At 38.3% G+C, this 23,986-nt stretch overlaps 1 protein-coding gene across 1 annotated transcript in view; it reads left to right on the forward strand.

Moving 5' to 3' along the window:
* Positions 1 to 23,986, forward strand: part of DSCAM (DS cell adhesion molecule) — a gene marked incomplete at both ends in the record, with an annotated part of 475,148 nt that overhangs the window by 292,946 nt on the left and 158,216 nt on the right. Inside the window, 5 exons of the mRNA XM_082772650.1 lie at positions 2,240 to 2,518; positions 4,993 to 5,268; positions 7,822 to 8,118; positions 8,941 to 9,216; positions 20,711 to 20,989. Coding sequence (XP_082628776.1) covers positions 2,240 to 2,518; positions 4,993 to 5,268; positions 7,822 to 8,118; positions 8,941 to 9,216; positions 20,711 to 20,989 — 1,407 coding nt within the window. The remainder of the gene's footprint in view (positions 1 to 2,239; positions 2,519 to 4,992; positions 5,269 to 7,821; positions 8,119 to 8,940; positions 9,217 to 20,710; positions 20,990 to 23,986) is intronic.

Consider the following 23,986-nt stretch of genomic DNA (forward strand, 5'->3'; position numbering starts at 1 on the left):
CCATCATGGCTCAGTAGCCACCTCCTGGGGGCATCATACCTACCTCCTGGGGGCAGCCTGCCTGCCTTCCCACTCCCTGACTTCTGCTGAGGCAATGGCTGCTTTGTTTTCACCATCAATTTGTTATCTGAGGTGGTTTCACAGTATCCCTGAGCCTAGCATTGAAGCATGTGTGGTTCTCTACAGCAAAATAGGGGTCTGTCAACTCATGGTCTTTTTAAGTCACATCTTTTCCTTACCTTAGTTCTTTCCCTGGTATCCCCCGTCTTGTTTGAAGTCCACATAGTACTTTGTATTTTTGTACTTAAAGGATTGTAAATGGGACCACATATATTCTCCACAAAGCCTTTTGAAGTTAAAAGCATATGGAGACAATACGATATTACTGGGAGCTTTTGAGTAGGATGTCACAGGCAATAATTCTAAAAGTCACTTCTACTTTTTCATTATTTAATTGTTATTTTCAACTGAAGAAACTGTTTTCATGTGGACGTAATATTTCTAACAGCCAGAGATGTAATCCCTCGCATGCTTACATTTTTATGGAGTTAATTCCTCAGGCTAAACAGAGGAATCTGTGCACAGAAAACATAGATGTCTGATGACCCCAAAGGGGAGAAAAGGAAAAGAATAATCAATTAGTCAAATTGACATTGGCATTTCCAATAGCATCCTGGCAGAGTGTGCCCTCACTAAGCCAGACATAAACAGCATGGCAAGCTAAAAATAAACTCCTTGATGCCAAATATGGACCCAGTGGCTACCAATGCATGCAAAATCATCTGTTTAACTACTGGCTGACTTGTTTCTGATGAGACTGACAAGTAAATTGCTGTAAAGTGAATGCGTTGTTACCTTTAGTGGTTCAAATTTCTGCTGGTACCCACAGAGAAGGAGAAAAAATGTGGTTATCTTTAATTGAATTTGGCATTTGGAGTTTCATTTAGATATTCATACAAAATTTAATTAGCCCATTTGTTTACCATCACAATTTTAGTTTCTGGACTGATAGTTTAACATGCATAGTGATTATATCTAATAGAGTACATGTATTTTGCCAGGTGTGGCTACAGCTCATGAAAATATAGCTAAATTATTTATAAACTTAACTAACTCAGGTAGGGATTTCAATATAACTTGGATTCAGCATAGAATGCTCATTTAATCTCTCCAGCTTCTGACAGGAATCTGCTGCAGCTGCTGTGAGCAGCACCTGAACTAGCTAAGTCAAAGACCACTAGAAAATGCCAATGTTGTAATCACATCTACACCTAGAGAACTACTATGTAGATATACCCAAAGGAGATCAACATGTCAGACAGGAGCCAGAAGAGTTGATCAGCATGTGGAGTTTCTCTGTGAGAGGAAAATCCTAGCAAAATATATTCATGCAATAAGCAAATTGTTAAATGAATAATTGTTGATGTATTGTTTGGTATTTCTATCACACTAGATCCAGGACAAGCTTCCATCATGCTGCTCAGAGCTGTAAACCATGTCAGCCTCTTTCTCCAAGAGTTTTCAAATTAAAAGAGCTGGCGTCACAAATAGGGTACTATTTTTGATGGCGGACATACACATCTTGTGAAAGTACTCTACCAGACTTCTGTGAGATGCATAAATACTACCAGTGTTAAATAAGCATGTTTATATGAGAGCTTCTTTTCTCAGTAAGCTGTGCACAGAAAGTTGGAGTATTAAGTTGTAAATTGTTCTTGTCACCTTAAGTTCATTTTACAGAGAAAAAAAGGGGCTGGTCTGTCAGTTAGGCTATAGATAGAATTTCCCATGTCTTTGCCCATTTCTTTCCTGACAAAGGAATATATTGCTCCTTTAGTTCAAAGCCTTTGGACCACTGAGAAGCATGGAGAGTGTTTTGGCTTTGCTCTAATAGAGTAGTGGAGGGATAACTGTCATAATTGGTCAGGCAACATATTTTTGGCTCTCTATTCCTCTGAAAGGGGACATGAACGATGACCAGGGAAGTGGCTGCCATCTGGAAAAAGTCCAATGGGAGAGTTTCCAAGTAGACATGAGATGTTTCAGTAGCACATGCTGTTGGAACTCAGCCACCACCACTGAGATATTCCAGGCTGATGGCTGGGGCACCGTAGCTAACTGAAGTACATAAAACACTGGGCTAGTGAGTCAGAGAGGCAGGAGAATTAATATTGATATATTGCTTAGTGAATGTAATAATTGTAATACTCCCATTGAAAACCACTATTTATTCTTTCAGATCCAGCGAATTCAGCTCCATCTATTCTAGATGGGTTTGACCACCGTAAAGCCATGGCAGGACAGCGAGTGGAGCTGCCTTGCAAAGCATCAGGGCACCCCGCACCAAAGTATCGTTGGCTGAAGGACAACGTTCCCTGGGAGCCTGACAGCAGGTTTCGGCAGACAGTTACAGGTCTGCTGATAGAGAACACGCGTCCCTCAGACTCAGGCAACTACGTCTGCGAGGTGTGGAACAACTATGGTACTGCTGAGATGATAGGGCGACTATATGTAAAACGTAAGTCCTTGCCTGAGTGAAGTTCTTGGACTGCTTCCAGCTTGGGCATTTGCATGTGGGAAGATGTTGCTATGCCTTACTGAACCTTCTGTTGTGTTACTTTACCTTAGCAATGCTTAAACTTCTCAAAGTTGTGCAACATCAGAAAGTAGGCTCTGTGGAGATGAGTTAGTTGGACAATTGAGCGATCATAAGTGCAAACAGATGCAATTTATAATGTAGCTATATAATTTATCACACAGAGGATATGTAATTTAGAAGCTTCAATTGGATGCTTAAAAAGAAATTGCAAATGTTCTCATGAATAAAGCTGCCAAACTCTTGTTGCCATGACTCATGCTGTTCAGTAATATTGAATACTCATACCTCCTCTCAGTTGAGTATTCATGTGTGAATATTCTGAATGTTTCACAAATTCTAGCAAAGATAATTATTACTCAGAAGCACTGCACTGGAAAAGTGTTATTCTTCTACTGTTAAAAAGAAATTATTTCCTGAAATAGAAATAATGCTTTGTGAACTAACATTTCCACCTGTACAGCACAACTAGCAAACTGAAAAGGGAGAAGTTTGTGAATAGTTCAGGCCATTAACATGTCTTCACCACTAATTACACATAGTGGATTTGGGCAAAATAAATCAGATCAGTAATTTATGTATTATAATAAAGGATCTTTGCTGTTACATATATGCATAAAAATTAGTTTAATTCAGTTTGCCATGTGTGACACAAAGTCAAAATGTCCAGAAACATGATGTAACAGTGTTGTTAGTAATACTGAATGCATCCTCACACCCCAGTGATGTATTTTACTTATGGACTCAATGGTCAGCTAGACCATTAGCAGTTATCAATGGGTAGATATCTAATGGATAGTGTTGACATGAAGAAAAAGTTGGGGAAAAAGTTACTCTTCTCTGTAATGGAGGATACTGTTAGCGTTAGGTCAGAGGTTGGACTCGATGATCTTGAGGTCTCTTCCAACCTAGAAATTCTGTGATTCTGTGATTCTGTGATATGATTCACTTTCTTGACTCGTCTTTAAGATGTTGGTGGTACTTTTCAGCATACCTACTTTGTTTAATTGATTGTTGACAGTTTCAAGGCTTTGTGGCCTTTTCTTTAAAAAACATAGGGATATGCAGTGACTTGTAACATGCATGTGATCATAGATTAACTACTGATCTGGATCATTTTGGAGGAAAAGTCTATTACATAAGTGTATGTGATCTGGAATGATGGAGACCACGGACCCACATGTGTTTTTTTTCTAGGCCTCTGTTCCCAATTGGCCTGTAATTTTTGGCAATACATATTGGAGAAGCACTAAAGATTTATTCTAACTTGCATGTTACAAAATTTTCTACAAAGTGAATGAGTTAGTTGAGGAATTTTTTATGTATAAGTGTGAGTATATATATGTGTATGTATGTACGTAAGCTGGCTAAAAAAATAATATAAATAGTATGTGTTTAGTATCAGAGATGATATCAGCATTGATTATCCACAAGTGAAGAAGGAAATGTGTTATAAATTTCATTCTTATTTTTAAAGTCAGTATTGAACATATAATACAACAGAATCTATTATAAATGTACACTTCAAACAAGTCCCTCATCTTTATAAGGAAGTCAAACCTAAATATACAAAACATGAGATCAGATCTGCATTCATTAATGCCAGTAACTAATGGCAGGATAAAGATTGTTTTCCTTGCATTTACATTTATGAATTTTCTTCAACACCATTCATTCTTTTTTTTTTGCTGCCACATAAAATGTGCATTACTTATGTCCTACAGCTTCTTAAGGATCACTTGAAAATACTGTACTCCTCCCACATCAAAATGGAAAATTTAGTTAGCCCACACAAAGAAGTACTTGGGTGTGGACAGATTCCACAGATCTTTATAGTTACACTTCTGGCAACATTTTATTGTGGATCTTCCAGTCTTATAAACAACTCTCCTGGTCCTTGGCATTTACTATAATTCAGTTCACATCAGATAATATGAACTACATGCCTTTTGGAGGAAATGAAAATGGAAGATAAGCTTCAGGATTACACCTATTGCACCAATTTGAAAGTCCACACTGAACTAATCTGAAATAGTGTCCTACTCTCCAAAAACATGTGTAGGGCTATTGATAAGCCCCCAGTAAAAATGTTATTACTAGTAGATTTGTTCCTTTCATTCATTTAGTCATAGTCTAGGGAATTCTATCATATGTTAAGTAGGTTTTCACTTATGTTTTGTGTCATGGATGAAAATGCTTTTTTTTTTTTTTAAGCAAAAATGATAATCTGTTGTTTTTTGTTGTTGCTGTAGTGTTCTGTTTTGTTTTTCTCAGAAAGGCATGGATGTGATTTTTGTTCTTACTTGAGAGTTAATGTTATTCACACATAAGTGTACACGTATACTTAATGTTCTTTATTTCTCTTTCCCTCCCCTTATTTTGATTTAAATCTTCAGAACCACTAAAAGCCACAATCAGCCCACGGAAAGTAAAAAGCAGTGTTGGTAGCCAAGTGTCCTTGTCCTGCAGTGTGACAGGAACTGAGGACCAGGAGCTCTCCTGGTACCGCAATGGTGAAATCATCAACCCCGGTAACAATGTCCGGATCACTGGGGTCAACCGGGAGAACCTTATTATGGATGGCATGGCTAAGAGTGACGGTGGAGCATACCAGTGCTTTGTGCGTAAGGACAAGATGTCTGCTCAAGATTATGTTCAGGTGGTACTAGAAGGTGAGTCGCAACCTGTTTAGTGATTCTGGTCTCCATATTGTATATGATTGTCTTTGATATCACTATTGTAAAGTGAGGGACAGGAGACCCTAAACAAGAGAAAAAGCTACCTATGAGCTGTCAGCAGAATTTATTGTGCCTCCTCATCCTGAAAAAAAAACTAACAGAAAGTGTCAATTTGATAAAAATACTTCTTTTAAACAGTCTTTCCCGTCTTTCTCTTTGGGGGACAGTGCTTATTTTGTACACTAGCTTTTCAGCAGGACATGAGATAAGAGTTCTCTATTCAGCTCCAAACATCTTCTTCTAGGCATGAAGAGAGAGATGAACATCTCCTTTTCTGGTTGGATATATTGGCTAAAGACCTGAAGATCATATTAAGTTACTGACACAATATGCCACATGATAAACAAGTGAGGAAAGTAATCAATTTGTACAGAGCCAGTTTGCTAATAAGGCTGTAGTGCAGTTGTGGCATGGACACTATTTTTAGAGTCTTTATAGAAAAAGAAGAGATTACCTGCCTGAGCTGAGTTACCTCGGCAACCATCTCCTGTGACAAGAAAGCCTAAAGAGCATATTGATAATCTATCATGATGTCGAGAGAGTGCAGGTTATCAGAGAGCAACAGCAGGAAAGATTTCAAAGACACTTGGGTCTCGCTGGGAAAATAATGTCTGCTTTTATCTCAAAAAAAAAAAAAAAAAAAAAAAAGCCTGTCACTTGAATTGAAAAAAGGGTGGAGGGTGGGGGGAGGGAGAGGGAGGAGTCGCAGAGGTGTGCACACTCAAAGATTTATTGGTCCAGTGTCAGTTTCCTTTCAGGGTAAAAAGCTTTTTTTCCCCATATTGCTGCTGCTTTGTTTTCTGAGGAATGACAGTATATAATATACAGTAAAGGAAAGGAAGAGAGTCAGAGATGAAAATAAATAAATAAATTAGAACTTTGTCACACAATTGATGGGACAGAAATAAAAGGGGGAGGAGGAAAGAGGAGAAAATTATGAAATCAAACAAAATGAAATGTACCTTTTTGCATGCTGAGTTCTTTCAGCAGTCTGAGAGTGTCTGTGCTTTATGATTTTCACTATGTGGCAAGCAAAGGAATATTTCTGTGCTATTTTTAATTTCACTGTGATTCAGCATGTTTTGAAGGGAGGGCCTTGTATACGTCTTGCCAGTTCCCTCAGTTTCCTGGGTGATGTTGCACTGAAATTCATATATTAGAATTGTGATTTCCAGGGGTATCATTATGGTTCAAGCCCCCCAAATGTATGGATAGCATGTAGCAAAGTAAAGTGTGTGTGAGGAGGCAACACACAGTGCGCACAAATAGCACATCACACAGAGAGTGAGGCTTCAGTCCTGTCTTGACATCCTTTGTCCTGTGTGAAACTAAAATAGTGTTTAAAAAGCTTCATGAACAAGGAGAGTTTTCAAGTGACTTTGTCCCTTCTCTAGGTAATGAGTACCCTTTTCCTGTTGTTTCTTGCAGGTGCTAACACTGTAGGAACACTGAAGTTAGTTTACTTGCCACTTGGTTCTTTAAAACCAGACAGTAGCCTACAGCATTGTTGTCCAAACTTCTGACTGGCTTGTTTCCAGTGTTCTGCCTACTGATCTTGATACATGGCCTTTTGCACTTTTGCTCCCAATTATAATGAAATCCCTTCTAGACACAGCTTTGAAAGTATAATTTTCAAAGGAGAACAACCATGCATTACATGATCTCAGAAAGAACTTCCTAACTAATAGCAGAGTGTCAGCATTCCTAAATGTTACACCTCCAAGCTCTCTGGTTAGGTGATTATATAATCCTGCTTCCTACTTCAAATCTCAAAGTCTGTGTATCCGTCCATTCTCTTTATTCATTTACCTGGCAGAGGCTGAGTGAGTTGTGACATGGACCACACAAGAAAACGTTTGAATGCTCTCATCACAGAGGGATATTTATCTGTAGCACAATATGACCAGAGAAAGAAAACATCACTACTATTACTGGCAATCTGTATTCAGGAGAAGCTTAACATAATACTTCTCTAAATGGGGTATTGTGGGTCAGGACTAAACTGAATTGACACAGCTGTGTGAAATTAGCCTATACAAGTTATGCCTGGCTCTTGTCAGCAGGCTTCATCCTTAATTTTTAAAGGACCTGAAATGTACCAGAAGAGGTAAAATTCCAATCGTGTTAAGGCTTTGCTGCATGTTGTTAGTGATGAATTGTCTATGACTGACACCTCTCTGCAAGAACCTGGCAGCTCATATAGCTGTGCAGAGCCCTGGTCCATCTATTCAAGTGCTTTTCCTTCAGTGGGGTCCATACAAGTGTTCTTAGAAGATGACAAAGACACCTGCAGTAAGAAAAGTATTACTTAAGTAATCTGCTACTAGAATTTGTTTCTGTCCTTCAGTGATTAGAGTTACATCCTGGAATACAATTATTTACATCTTTTCTAAAAAGATCTTGGTTTATGTGATTAGGCTTCAGGATAGAGGGAACAGATTTACAGCATGTAAGTACTCATCTCTTGCTTTTCTTTCCCTTTGGCAGATGGAACTCCCAAAATCATTTCAGCCTTCAGTGAGAAAGTGGTGAGTCCAGGAGAGCCTGTCTCTCTTATGTGCAATGTGAAGGGGACCCCTCTGCCTACCATCACTTGGACACTGGACGAAGATCCCATTGTGAAGGATGGAAGTCATCGTATCAGCCAGATTATCACCTCTGAAGGGAACGTGGTCAGTTACCTGAATATCTCTAACACTCAGGTCCGAGATGGTGGAGTTTATCGCTGTATTGCCAACAACTCTGCTGGAGTCGTCTTGTACCAGGCTCGAATAAACGTAAGAGGTGCTTGTCAAATCAGCTCCTCAAAAAAACACACATAACTCATTGTAGTGGAGAAGAAGATTGTTGCATGTGTTGAAATGAGTCTTGGAATGCCAAAACCAACTTACTGTTTTCCCTCTCCTATTCCTCCCCTCCCCCCCCCCCCTTTTTTTTCCAACCCCACCTTCCTAGCCCCATCTAGAAAGTGTATGATATGGTTAAATGTTGGAAGATCTCTTTTGACTTGTGTTCTATATTCTGTTTTTCCTATATCCATTTTTATTAATTCACAGTTTCTTTACTTTAGTCCTACTGTGCATGATTTTCTTCTTTTCCTTTCCTCCTTTACTTGTCCAACATTCATTGTAATTATTCATGTGCACAGTACTTTAGCTTGCATTTTCAGCTTTACATGGCATAATACCCATCCTCATGGTATTATACTTTATATACGTCAAAATAAATGCTAACTTTGTCAGCATTCTCATGTGTAACAGGGTTTTTGCTTTGTATCAGTGTTAGTATTTCACATTAATTAAATCATCCTCTGCCTTTTAATTTGTAACGCAGCGAAGATTTTATCAGACAAGTGTTGGATAATGCAAATATGTATCTCCACGTAATTGGTATGTAAGCTGCAGGGTGAGTTAAAACTAGAGCATATAAAGATTAGGGAAACTGCTTGTGGCTCTTAGAAGCAAAAACTGTCAAATACTAAGAAGCGTTGTGTAAGCTGCATCTGTAAATGTTAATAACTTTAGTATATTCAGAAATATATACAACTGTTTCCACAAGCAAATGCACATTTAAATTGTTTTCAAGAGTTCCTTTTTACCATTCCAGGGCCAGCAAGTATTCGACCAATGAAAAACATCACAGCAATAGCAGGACGGGACACCTACATCCACTGCCGCGTAATTGGCTACCCATATTATTCCATTAAGTGGTATAAGAACTCTAACCTGTTACCCTTTAACCATCGCCAAGTGGCATTTGAGAATAATGGGACACTGAAGCTTTCAGACGTGCAGAAGGAAGTAGATGAGGGTGAATACACATGCAATGTCCTTGTTCAGCCCCAGCTGTCCACCAGCCAGAGTGTTCACGTGACAGTAAAAGGTAAGATTGACTTGGAAAACTACAGTGGAGCTAATGGCTTTTGTGGTTTATAGAGACAGAACTGCACACATACGGTTCTCCTGTCAGTTAGATAATGAACTCTTAAACAAAAATCTGAAATTATTCTTTATATTTTTAATGATGACAGATTATAAGCAGACACTGTCTTGTTCTGTCTCAATTTTTACCTTCCTTTATTCTTTCTGTGGGGTATATTCCCTTTGCTTTCCAACAGGAAGCCTTACAGAAATACATTTTCTATAAGCAGTTTTCACTACAGTAGACAAATGTTTTGTCACCTAAATTTCACTGGTGACTCTTTCTCTGCTGGATGGCCAAGTCCACATTTTCATTAGCTGGGGGCTTTCTAGCTTTTAACAAATAAGATGAGAATTTTAAAGCATGTCTTTCTACTAATAAGCAGAGACAGGAACTACAAGCATTCACCTTTCTTCACTGTTATTAAGCAAGCCTTTTATTGTCTGCTGTAGAAAGTTAACAAACATTATAAACAAATGTGACTTGAAATTCTAACAGGATGGTTAAACTCTATTCAAATAGTTCCAAACAAGGATGTTCAGATGGACCTGAAAGATTTCAGCAATAGACAAGAGCAAATTTTTTATTTTTATTTTTTAGCATTTTGTTCAGGCGATTCTGATCTTGGTGATGTTTAGACCTATTCACAAGGACATAGAAGACATGGATCCTTGTTTTGAGCAATGGGACCACTAAACAGTGAGCTTCACATGAGCCTGTAGGAAGAACTGAAATATAATTTTACTATTCTTGAAGTCCTTGGGAACAGAAATAGAGGACATATCTAAAATGACTTTGTTACAGACATTTATCTTTTATTTTCTTTCTGTTTGGTTTATTTAGCCCTTTCTTGTTTTCAGTTTTGAGTGAAGTAATTGCTATTTATTTCAAGAGATTAGGGGATGAGCCTTAAAACACTAGCAATTTTTTTTGTGAAAGGTGTGGTAACTCATGTACCTGAAACCAACAGGATCACTGGTCACATCCTGTGTCATAAAAAAACTAATGTCACTATTTCTTTTCACATTTGTGATACTTTCCTTGACATCAAAATAATATTGCAGATCTACTGAAGTAGTTGAAGAAATGAATACCAAATTAATAACTGTGTAGCTATTGCATTGACAGCTTACTAGGGTAAATATGGTGATGAATGCCACTTCTTAAATGATACATTCCTTTAAGTGATGATCAGAATGAATGTAGCCAGACAGAACAATCCATCAGTCTATTCATTCAGCTTGGGTAGTTGGGCAGCCAAAGCTGGCTACAGAAAAGGTGTTTTAGGCATTTCAACATGCCATGGACTTTTTCAAGATATATGATATTGTTATCTTTAGTTCAGCTTCTCATATTATCACTCTACTGATTTCTTCTCGAGAGAAACAGAAAGAGGATTATTGCCCATGCACAACACCATGGGTCCTTTGGGTTGTTCTCATTACTGCTGCAAGCTTCCTGAGTGACCCCAAACCAGTCATCTGAGGGTTTATTCAAAATAGGTGATACTTAATGGGCTGCTGTTTGGTATTTGGTTTCCTCCATGTTCCATTCTGAAGATATAATTACCAAGTTACTCATGAATTTTTCTGAGATGATAATCTCTGTGATATCAGAATGTTTCAGAAACAATTTTTTTCAAAACCCCCAAAGAAGGTGATAAGGACCTCTTTGGCAAATGGCAGCTGAGGCATAGACAAAACTTAAAACTATCCAAATTTTTTTGTATATTCAATTTCAGATGCCCACAGCTTGATTTCCTCCTCCCCCCCACCCCCCAGTTTACCTGATGTTATATAGAGTTTATACGTTCAATGCACTGCTTTCATCAAAATAGGAGTCTTTTGTCTTTAATACGTTCCATTATACATACAGCTTGGTAACCTGATGGGAAAGATAGATTTAAGTCATTTAATTAGCACCATCTGAGAGATCTGTTGCAAAGGTGGATTCAGATTTTGGCTCTACAGGGTAGCACTTATCTCTATTACACATACAACTGGCCATTCTTGTCAGAAATCCTCTGCCTCATTTACTGCCTACTTACCAAATTCTCCTGTACATGAGGCATCCTTATTCTGTCTTGAATGAGGATTTGTCAAAAGCACCGTCCAAACAAAGATATACAACAGCATGAGCATGTAATTATATGCAAGAGGGCTGCCCATTCTGTACAGTATTTTGAGGTTTTTAAATATCTAAATGAAAGCAAAATCGTGAAGACATTCTTTGCAAACCACTGTAAGATCTCAGAACAGAAAGTTTTTTGGCACTAACTTCAGAATGAAATCCTGACTGCCAGAGAACCTAAGAGTGGGATTTGAAGAGCCTAGCTCTGCACCTGGGAGGCTGTCAGGAAGCCAAAATCTTTGAGCTGGGCATCTATGTGTTATTCAGCCCCGAGCCACCTACTTCTTTGAGTTACTCATTAGAAGAATCAATTAGGCACTACATTAAATCATTTACCACGTTTTTAGGAAGAGTTGGTACCCATGTCCACAGAACCACTTTCCCAAGTGGTCTGCGGACTCCAAATGGCTGGCCCAGAGAGATGTGGTATGCCACCCCTCCCAGCCCCTTGCCTGTCCATTGTCTAAGCCCCAGAATCTGGATCTTGGAAGTTAGTGGCCTTGTAAGCTGGCTGCTGGAAGCTGAGTGGATAAGCTGGCAGGAAAATAAGCAGGTTTCTGTTTGGCAGACACAGAACTGTTGGAACTGTTCCAGAGTCCTAACGGAGCTTTTTGCAAATCAAGCCATCTTGGCAAATTCTTTTTTTCATTTAGACAAATGAATTGGCCAGTTCTGAGTTCTGACAACAGCCATGAAATCTACCCACGCTGTAATGCGTACATAATGGGGAGGCTATGGCTATACTTGCATACTTAATTTCTGATATTTTATACTTGTTGAGTGCTTTCATTTTCAACTGTAATAATCTTTGAACATGTTTTGTTCTGGCCTGCGTGAAATGCAATTTCCTTCTAGCTTTTGTTGTAGGGTAAGCTAAGTGTCCTCTTCTTCCCCTCCTGCAAAATGGAAACAGCATTTATGACATCCTCAGAAGTAATCATCAAGATTAACCTCGTTAAGGACACTGTGCACGTCCTTGTCAAGAACAGAATTATTCCTAGCAGCACTAGTCTCTTAGTCCTTATTTCACCCAGCTCTAGTGGTTTGCCTGTGAGATTCTTATGCTTCTGCTGGCAGAAGAGGACTATTACAAGATGATATCTTAGGTACAGGAGAAGAATATTTTGTTGAAGAGGTAGACTTCTGTGTTCATTCGTCCTAAGTATGACCTGTTCTCCTCCATTTTCTCCTGCTCTTTCTTGTCCTAGTCCTGTCTACACTCCATGTCTTTCCCATCTCTGTCTTTATTTTCCTGGGGCCTTGTTCTCATGACTCAGAATGAGAACTCAGAATGTTCTCATGACTAGTCTTCCCCTCAGAATTCTCAGCCATCCTCCCAGTCTCTATTTATACTCCAAACTTTCTGTCAGTCTTCATTTTCTCCATTTCCACAGTGTTTCAATCTGTCTCTCCTTCATGTGGGTCTTCACCCTCTGTCAGTGCCGTATCCCACCCCACTATTTTTTTTGTTTCAGTCTCACATTCCCAGCTTTTTTCCCAACTACTCTTTACCAGCCTCCATCACCTGCAATCCCACTGTAAGCCTGATCCTGACTTCTGACTTTCTCCCACTGCTCTTAAATCCAGTTTTGCAATTCCCTTTTTTTTTTTTTTTTTTTTTTTTTGTCCTGGACACTATTTTGAATTTCTGCTCCATCTCTCATTGCTGCTGTCTGCATGCCCAGCAACAGAGACTGGTATCCAACACTCGTCTGGGCCCCCAGGTTTCCTCCCTTTCTCTGTGCATTCAGATCACTTTCTTGTCCATGCTTCCTGGGCCTGGTATGGGCAGCTGTACAAGCACTGGAGAGGGAATTCTGTTTGCCTTGATTTGTGAGGTCTCAGCAGACTATACCTGTGTGTGTGGCTGTAACTAACTTAGCCACTGAGGGTAGTTCTAGGATGTGTTCAGAGTCAATGATGGAAGCTCTTAGTTGTTCATTATTGGAAAATCACTTCTGAGGATGTAGTAACTGCCATTTGTTTGTCTTTTTACACAACTGTTTGTGCTCAGACTACAAACTTTGGGCACCCTTTTAATAGGAACACCAAGAACATCTGTGATAGTGCTGTCACCTGCTGAGGTTGAAAGCCATGGGGCAGGTTGGACTGCTCAAATTCTCATAATGTTTTTTTATTTTTTGCTTTTATGGTAGGATCAAAATATCATTCCTCTTTTTCCACCCTTTTTCCCTTATTCTTGGAAGTGGCCAAACAGTTGTAGCTGCAACTTTCCAGCTGAAATGAGTGAGCCTGAGGCAGACACCTGGCCTGGAAAAATACTATCCAAACAAAAGTCAAACTGCAAGCAATTGAAAGTAGTCTTATAATGGGAAGTGTTGGCAAACAAAATAAAAGCTTATATTACTCACTCCATCTGTAACTTTCATATTTGCACTGAAAAACAACCCTTCAATTGGCAAGGTGGTAAAATAATATTAGCAATATCACTTCTGCAGCATTTTAGTGGATCTGGAAGCATTTTAAAAGCAGGAGTGTCATTATCTCCATTTTTTTTTTTATTATGAAATTTATAGTAATAGTTTTCTCAGCTACGGTAGAAGCTATCAGTATTAAGTGATGATTTTCTTTTCATCAGTCTCATGGGATACACTTCTCATGTAAACAGCCTGCTGCTATTCACACAGAAATTAATTGAAAAAGAAGCCCCTGAGAGGAAGGGTGCAGCAAAAAAAAAAAAAAAAAAAAAAGTGGTGTCCAAAAGTGCTGTTTCTGATCTTGATCTTGTGGCTTCTCATTACCTGGTGCTGAAGCGATAGCACTTCACCTGTTGTGAACTGCATAAAATAATTGTACCAGCCTGTTTCTTTTTAGTAAACATGCAAACCGAACAGGGGCTGTTCCTGAAAAACTCCGTGTTGCAACTGTTTGAATAGATCCTCCTCATCTCTCCTGGAAAGGATTCAGCCTTTTCTAATATACAAAATTATATACTTGTGGTGGTTCAACCCAGCAGGCAGCTAAGCACCACACAGCCGTTTGCTCCAGCCACCTCTCTCCTCTCCCTCCCCCCCCAGTGGGATGGGGAAAAGATTGCAGGTTGAAATAAAAATAGTTTAATAGGACAGAAAAGGAAGAGAAATAATAATAATAATGATAATAGTAATAATATATATGAAGCAAGTGATGTACAATCTTCAGCTGTAAAAGAAGTTGAAAAGTGCTTGAATTAGTGTAAGCACTGCTTACTCGGCAACAAGTAAAAAATCAGGATGTTATCTACATCTTTCTCATCCTAAACCCCATACACAGCACCATACCAGCTACTATGAGAAAAATCAACTCTATTCTAGCTGAAACCAGGAAAACATTTATATAATACATAGTATAATATCAGATATGTGATATAATTTATATAGAATTATATAGAGATAGATTATTGATGGATTTGCATTACAGATTAGTTCAGGGAGGGCTATTCTGGACAGTGAGATGGACAGGTATAGTCCGGCAGACAAAGAAGGGAAAAAACCTTTGAGGGGAGGATCTTTCAAGGGTCCTTTGGACCATGGTGCACACTGTCATCAAACAGTTTGTTAATTTATTTATGCTCCTTTTAATGTATAGTGTGGATTACAGCATGTGTGAATTCAGTTTCCTGCATGTATGCAGGACATAACTTCTCATATGTCCTTTTGACTTAATGTTTCCAACAGTTTGAATGAGAATAAACTTTTGGCTTTGGTGTTCTTCAGAAACATCTTTCACTGTAACAGATCCTGCATTTCTTTCTCTCACTCTCCCATGCAATATTTTTTTTTTTGATCCCTCCAAGCACGTTCCAACTCCTTCAGGAAGAAATATTCAGATCTCCTGAAGTGACTGGAATTGTCATATGCAGGAATCACAAAAGGTCCATGTGATGAGAATGGATGTCCAGTTGTGCAAATGATCCTGCAGAAATCCACTTGATAGTCATTCTTAGGTAAAAGATATAAAATGAGTCTTAATACTTGAATAGCAATTCAAGAGGATCTGTATATTTACACTTGGGTCTTTCAAAAGCTAACACTTTTCTCTCTTACAATGCAGCTTTGTTTAGTTTGGGTTTGGAAGAAAGCATGTTCTTGCATTTTTGCATTCAATTATATTTGAAATATATATATATATATTCTAGAATTGTTCTTAAAACGTTAATGACTGTTTTGTCAACTTAGTTTGTGCTATCAGCAGTATATGTAAATCCATATAGTAAGTAACTAGAAAGCATGAGTGTGCATGCACACAATAGGTATGGAATATGCTACCTTAACTTCAAGTCAGTGTATAGTACATAGAAGGAGATGATGGGGAAGGGTGTGTGTGGCGGGGGGGAGGGGAATGGAGGACATCGACGCTGACATAAAAGAAGGGCAGAAAGGTACAAAATCAGCTGCTTATGTACAGTCATGGAATAGCAATGAAGAGGAAGAGATCCTTCTGTTGAACTCCTTTCTCATCTAAATCTGAAACTTTTGGACCTAGTGATTTAGTTGGGTTCAACTTTTCACAGTATTACCTGAGGACAGAGATCACTTTAGATCACGTAGGGGCTAAACAAGGGCAATAGCTCAGGACCAGGTTCCAAAAGCATATGAGAAATAATGTACTGGGTAAGTGCTTCTGGATGTACAACCTACAAGAGAGGCCTTTTATCACATGGCACTTTAACAATGAACATAACAGCTTTTCTGTTAATACGTTCTTGCAGCTCTTAACTTATCTTTACATTAGGAAAGTTTTCTCTTTAAAAAAACATAAGCAAATGCATCCCCTTGGGCAGGGAACTGTGCTTCTCCCTATCCTAGATATTCAGGGTGGTTTCTATGATAAGGGCATGCTTCCTTGCCGTCACAATGGAGGCTGAAAGGAGGTGGTTTGATAGATGGATGAAAACTGACATAGAAGCACTCTTTGCTTCTATGCAACATTTTAACTCCTCTCTTATTTTGGAGGAGCAGGGGGGGAAGCCTGTCACTACCAGTGTTTTATTGCAGGAAGCCGGAGTGGGGGCTGAGGCTGGGAAAGGTGCACCACAGCATTTCCTAAACCACACTCTGTTGTGGTAAGAGTTTGAAAACCTTTGAATAATGGCTTAATTCTGGTAACTAATGAACCTACAAGTGTATGGAAATGTTGCACAACAGCAGAGGCATTATGGAGATTAGTTTGGTTCTTTTCTTTTCAATGCATACAGTTAAAAAGGCCTAAGAATATAACGGTATTCCCCCTTTTCAAGACAGGATCCACTAGCACTCAACAAGAGAGCAGCATATTTAGCTCAGATTGGTAAATACTATTAACAGACAGTTTGGTGAATGATGTGCCCTACTGATAGGCTCAATACATAAAAGAGGGAAGCAGAAAAATGCAGTGCTTCAGCAGCTGTGTGCAATTGCTCAGCTGTCACCCACAAGGGATGGCAGTGCTTAGGAGAAACAAGTGATGGCTGATAAAACTTAAATATAACTAGACTGTGGCTAGAGTCTGTGCAAAGACAAAACAGTTTTGATTCTTGCAATCTCAGTGCATGAAATCTGTATTCACGTATTTGCTTTAGAAGCTTATATAGTTTGGTGGCTATTACTTTGCATCAGCCAATGGGCCTGTGTTCTGTGCATTCATTGCGAAGGATACTTCACTGTGTGAGCACAGCTCCTTTAACAGCGTTGTTACAGGAAAATCCATTAGGGAGCAGTTTTTAATGATAAACAAGAGAATGACTTTTATCTTACTATTTTATTGCTGCAGGAGAGCAACACTGTTTTCACAAAACTGCTACAGGAGACAGGGTATCTGCAGGATACTCTGTTTTAGTGAATCAACTCAGCAGATCCTTCCAACATAACTCCTATGGAACAGAGGGCAAGAAATTAAGGATGTTCCTCTGCTAATGGAGAGCAGCATGGAAGCTCTCCTTTAAAGTAATCTCCCAGAGGTAAAGAAGACCTTGCTAGGTCACAAAAACATAATTTAAATTTTCCTGCATTAGCACTAATGAGTCTGGCCCATGATCCTCTTCTTAAATAGACACTTAATTCAAGCACTCGTCAATAAAGTATTCCCAAGTCATTGCATGGAGAAGAGATTTTCACTCTTTTGCTTGTTGTGAGTAAAGGACGAAGTATCTCTTCCATATACACATGCACACACAACATTTTTATATGTAGTTAATATGTAACATGTTATATATAATAGTACAATTTACTGAACAAACAAAAATACAAGCTCAGAAATATGGTCAAACAGAATCTATACATAAAATAAGAAAAATACTTCAATATACTTTAAAGTATTTAAAACACATTTTAAATACATCTGCCATATGGGAACTTTTCTCTCAGATTCAAAGCTGTATACCTCCCTCATTTTTTTTTTTTTTTTTTTTTTTTTTAAGTGCTGTTTGTCAATGATAATGCTTTATTTCCAAAAAAAAAAAAAAATAATCTCAAAATGTGATTGTTAATCAAGCAGTATATTTTCTTCTGTTAGGAGTATATGTTAGCATTTTACTTCAGAAATATATACAAGGCAAACCTTGTATTTCAGAAGTGATTTGCCTGACTTTGTCTGTGTTTTATTCACTTTCTAAGCTTTTAATAAGTGATTTTTGGTGATTTTTGCCTTCTGCAAAAGGAAGATAATTTATCTGCTGTGTTAGGACATCAGAATCTCCTTTTACGAGCCTCAACTGATAAATATTGTAGCTGAAAAACATTATTGCAAATGTTGAAGTTATCCCTAGACTATCTACTTTTTTAAAGTACTGATTTTACATTACACACTGATTTTCAAAACACGATCCTTGTCAAGACTGCAAGATGCTGCAGGTTGAATATACATTATATGTTATCAAGCAGAAATAAATGTTGGTTTCCTCTATATCTTAAAACCCTAAGCAGAGGTAAAAAGTACTATCTGTAAATATTTTACCCAATTTCTGAAATGCTCTGCAGGCTTCTGCTTAAATTTTAGAGTTGGTAAATGCAGCCTTACAAATTATTATTTTGTGAGGAATACTTTATTTTAATGTGACCTAATGATCTTGCTCCTAGTTTTTTTTTCCATCAGGGAGATGAAGGGTGAGGATGCACTGAATAATCCTTGAGCAATATGTTGTTTGACTCCTGATATATTTTGTCCATGAAAGGTTGGTTCAAATCTATTACAAGCTCAGCAGAAGATACAGAAGCAATTTACTACTTTGTCCTGAATTTTAGTGTATCTTTTGGTAACAATACATATGAGAAGGATTTGAGCAGAAATGTGGTGGCCAACACAGTCAGGGTGGGGGGCCTGTTTGGCATTTAGCAGATAGCAGCACTCATCAAGGGGAAAGGCTTTATCAAAACCTCCTGACAGTCTCATACTTAAAATTTCTCATTCCCACTTACAATGTAAAATGTGTGTCAATAATACTGAGAGAAATTTGGTCATCTTCTGTTGATGCCCAAGGAATCCAAAATCTCAATTATTGTGTAAGGGATGCCAAGGCAATTAGAAGAGACAGGCAGACATTTTGTCTCACTGTGTAACACTAGGTCCCAAGAGAAAAAGAAAAAGGAAAAAAACCTGTAAGAAGATGTTACACTCTGCATTTGTGTACCTGAGGCCTGATGTCACCTCTCTGTGACAGATGAGCGTGGCTGTAACTTCTCCTCATTAAATGGTAACATGTCTAAGCCAAAAGCATCTTAGCACCATTTAGCATCTTATTTATCTCCCTCTTGCACTGTGATGCTCATGTACACTTGTATAAGCCATTGAATAATGTTTTTGTCCTTCAGGGAGTTTGGTAGCACTTCCTTAATAGTGATCTTTCTTACTCCTAATGGAAGAGCAGCCGCAATGTAATGGTCAGAAATATCTGTCTCTGTATCCCAGAAGAAGGAGACTGGCAGAGCAGTGAAATTGCTGCTAAGAAATTCAATGGGCTGGCATACCTCGCAAAAGTTTTGAAGAGCATTTCTGCTTCTTTTCTACTTCATTTTCAGTGAAAACACAGCTTTAGTTTTGCTAAAGGGAGAAAGGACAAAAGAAACACAAATAGATAAATCCAGCAGCTCCATTTTCTTCTGAAGCTAACTGATACAGAGCAGTATAAATGTTCTGCTGTGGGTGTCCTTTGATCATTCCTGTTAAAGGTGTTCAAATGCAGTACAGACTATGTATAAGTAATCTCTCAGGCAAGAACAGGCAAATGCACTCCTATGTCTAAGGTACATAACCTCAAAGAGTCTTCTCTTTTGATAAGAGAGTATTTGAGTATTGGCTGCAAAGTTGGTTTTATAGTCTTCTTAGGAGTGACTGACAGAAACCTATTTTAGACCAATGCTCTGGTTGCTAGAGTGCTCCCCGGAGACTGGGAGAAGGTTCAAATTTATTCATCTGGGTCGGTATTTGATTCCCAGTCTGCCTGATTTGGGGCAAATGTTTCAACCCAAGTTGGGAGAAAGTAAGACTCCCCCATTACTTCCTGTTTTGTTTACTGAATCCAAATCATTACTTCCTTTGTTTTTATTTACAGTACCTGAGAACAAAATATTTCCTTAAAAGTGAAATTCTTCCCTATAATTCAAAAAATGCTTTTGTTTGTGGTTTTTGCTTGTGTTTTTGTTGTTGTTGTTGTTGTTGCTTTTGTTTGTTTGTTTTCTTTCCATCCACAGAATAATAAAGGAAAAATAAATTCAAGCAAACTATGCTTAGCAGGAATTAAATGCCAGCTTGAGAGTTTGTCTTGTACTGGTCCTCTGTTTAGAAATCATTTTTTACTGAAGTTCTGACCTACAAATACTGTATGTACCTTTCACTGCACAAGTCCACACAATCTTAGTGAAAATTGTGCTTTGAAACAGATTGAAAAAAAAAATCCAAGAAGAGTTATAGAAGCTTACACTCCCTTTCATTATGTCTCAGAGACAAAGCTGAAGCCTCTTCCAGGTTTGTTGTATGATCCTAAACAAGGTCCTCACACCAAATCCTGAAAGCTGATGAGATGATTCTGGACTATCCAGGCAATAACACTGGTGAAAGATCTTAAGAGTCATGAGCTGGAAATGGGATTTTTTTGGAGAGGGGTTGATTACTCTTGCAGGAATCTGCCAGCAGTTTCTAGTGTCTGTAGAAGCCAGGGATTTCAGTGCTTGTCGTCTCTGCTTAATGCATCTGGCCAAGAAAAAGAAAGCCAATTTTAGAAAGGCGTTTGCAAAAGTTGTATTTTTTTTTATGACTATCAAGTATATTGTTATTACATATTCTATTACATATACTATTTTCAGGCACGGGACCGTACCTGCAATAGCTCCTCTTTTCTATTTTGTTTCAGTTCCACCCTTTATTCAGCCTTTTGAGTTCCCAAGGTTTTCCATTGGGCAGCGGGTCTTCATTCCCTGTGTGGTGGTCTCTGGAGATCTGCCCATCACCATCACCTGGCAGAAGGACGGCAGGCCCATCCCAGCCAGCCTTGGGGTGACCATTGACAACATTGACTTCACCAGCTCCTTAAGGATTTCTAATCTTTCACTGATGCACAATGGGAATTACACCTGTATAGCTAGAAATGATGCAGCAGCTGTGGAGCACCAAAGCCAACTAATTGTGAGAGGTAAGTAGATGTAAATACTTTGAAGGGCACCAATTAAGTGGACTTCATCAGTATTTTGTAATGTCATCTGTTTGATAGGAATTATAAAACAGAGGAAAATATGGTAATCCCTCTCCTCATAATAGAGAGCACACAGAGCAGTGAAGCATAGAAACTAATAAGACTTTTCTATCTAAAAGAAGTGAGTCTTGAAACTAATCAACTCTAAAGTGTACAGGGCTGATAGGGGAGCCACAGGAATGACATTCAGAAAAATTTTGACGTGCAGACCAACTCACTGGGATCAAGAGTTTGAAATGGTACCAAATTCCTCTCTGTTATTTTTCTGGACTGATTATCACCATTTTTGATTTATAACAACCTCTTCTATAACATTATATCTGAAAAAATAAAATAAAATAAAATAAAAGAAAAACACAAAACATTACATCACCTTAAAAAAGCAAAACATTGATGTTGACTTCATGGAACTCCTTTGTTGGTGTGTTGCTGTTCTTTCTCTTATTTGTTTGTAGCTCAGCTAGCATGGTCCCTTTGATCATGCTGACTTCACATCATTTTGCTTTGAAATAAATGTTAATATAGAATTTCAGTAAAGAAATATTTTATGTGGAAAAGATATTTTAGAAAGATACCTCACCTCCATTATCTTATGCCTTTCAAGTCACACCTTAGCTAAGCTCCCTAGAGACTACACCTTATGATACACTTTCAGACTTACTGTGCAAAGCTTCAGAATAAACAAATTGCTTCTTTTTCTTTCTGAAAGTTTTTCAAAGCATTTTTTTTTTTTTAATAAGGCTATTACACTCTTCTCCACCACCTCTTTCTTGCTACCAGGCTATTGATAGCAAAAGGGCATATAAAGTAATACTGCAAGTAACCCTGGTTATTGTGATGAAGATCACTACATCTTATGAGTTTTACCAAGATAATTCTTAAAATCACTTAAGGACTTTTTTTTTTTTTTTTTTTTTTTTTTTTTCCATCTTTTCCAGGCCTTTTTTCCCCACCATAAATTCATTTGAAGCTTAAACTGTTAAGCAGCTTTTTTTTTTTTTTTTTTTTTTTTTTTTTTAAAGTCGAATCTTCCCATTGCCTGAGTTCCTAATGGACTTAGTTTATACTTACAGAATTTTTATGCTTACTTTTTCTTACGTTATGTTCCCAAAACTCAGCTGCAAATGGGTACACTGCTTTTTCACTAGATTTGGTATGAATAATACTTGAACAGGTATTTTTTTGTTGTTGTTGTTTTTTTTTGGGGGGGGTTGGTGTTTTGTTTTTTTTAGCTTCACTGCTTTTAACCTTTTAAAAGTATTATTCAGTACAGTTGTCTATTGCTCTTTCCATCTATCTAGTAATTCTTAAATGAAGTAGTTTAATTAACTATATGTATTTCATTATTCTTTTCCTGTGCTGTTCTGTTGGTTTTTAACCCTAGTTATCATTCAAACAGCACAAGAATTTCCTCACCTCTTTTCCTGAAGAAGGGAAAATTCACAACCTATCATAACAGACAGTGCACTGGCTATGTCTGCTCTACATAGAAATGCCCATCTAATAACAGCTGAGATAGTATGTGATATGCAGTAACCATACTCACTGTTGTGAGAAAGTTGTGGGAAAGAATCGTCCTAGCAACTCAGTATGGGTTCCTATTCTAAACCCAGGTGTTAGGATAACCTTTGTGATAAAAGTTAATATAGGTTGTAGCACTGAAAGACGGTTCTCTGGAAACACTGTCTGTTCTGTTTTCTTTACCAAGAACCACAGGGCTATAACAGCTCAAGAGATCCCACGTTAGGATTTCTGCTCTGCACCCCAATGATTGGGGGAAGTCCTGCTTTCTCATAAGAGGAACCCTGTTCTCCCTGCCTTGCCTGAAGTGCAACTGTGCAACTTTCCCGTCTCCTATTGTCTTCTTCTGGTGAGCCATTGCTTGGCCTGGCCTCTGCTCCCTGGACATAACTGCCTCTTACTGTCTTGGTCTCTCCCTGCATATATCTGGTGTTAACTCAGCTTTCCCTCCTTGTCCAAGTAGTGGGAAGTTTTGCTTTCAAACTCCTTTCACATCACTGACACTGATACCTCTGTCCTCCCCACGTGTCACTACCCTAATTGCACCTCTCTTTGTAAGATGGCATGGGTTCGGTGCTTTTACCTAAAAGACATCCTATGCGATAGAAGGTAGCTTTTCACTCTGTTTTGCCTGGAGGCTTGGAGGAGCTTTCTGGAGTCCTGGTACTGCCATTTTCTTAGGAGGTTATGAGGGCTACTTCATTTTTCCCCTCTTGCATATCTTTCTGCCCCAGCTAGTGCTCTGTGGCAGCCTTCCTTAAGACCTTCTCTCTCTCTCTCTCTCTCTCTCTCTCTCTCTCTCTCAATTTAAATGGTAGTGGCTTAATCACTTTTAGTTATGCATCTGGGATAATAATTCTCACTCAGAGGAGAAGGGGGAAATATAATATGATATCTGACCTGAATTTTCTGCCAAAAGTCTGGGCTGCATATTGAACTTCTGCTGTCTCATTCCACATAGGTCAGAAGACAGTCATTAGAGGGTTGTTTGTGGTCACTACTAGTCTCCGTCCAACCCAACCTATACACATTTTAATAAATATTTGATTTTCTGCTGTTTTTTTCTCCAAGCTTTCCAATCTGTCCTCATCTGTTTGTTCATGAGTGCTGTATAACTGAAATACAATATTTTTCTAAATCTACTGTGCAGTTTTTTTCTAAATAAAGGGAGAAGAATTGGTGCTTACATTCTTCTTGTTTCTAATCCATGCTGTGTGATAGTTTTTCAGCAGTATGATTTAAACTCCATTGTAGTTTTTTGTTTGTTTGTTTGTTTTTGTCAGGGGATGTGTTCAGGGAGTATCTTATTTATGTGTTTTTTGATATGCAAGTAGACAATGAATGAGAGAAGAAAGTAGAAGGAAATATGACTGTTCACCACAAAGTTCCAGTCATTGTTTTCTTTTTAGAAGTAGA

The sequence above is a fragment of the Aythya marila genome (genome assembly GCF_965140915.1).
Source record: "Aythya marila genome assembly, chromosome: 1".
Classification (NCBI taxonomy): Eukaryota; Metazoa; Chordata; class Aves; order Anseriformes; family Anatidae; genus Aythya; species Aythya marila.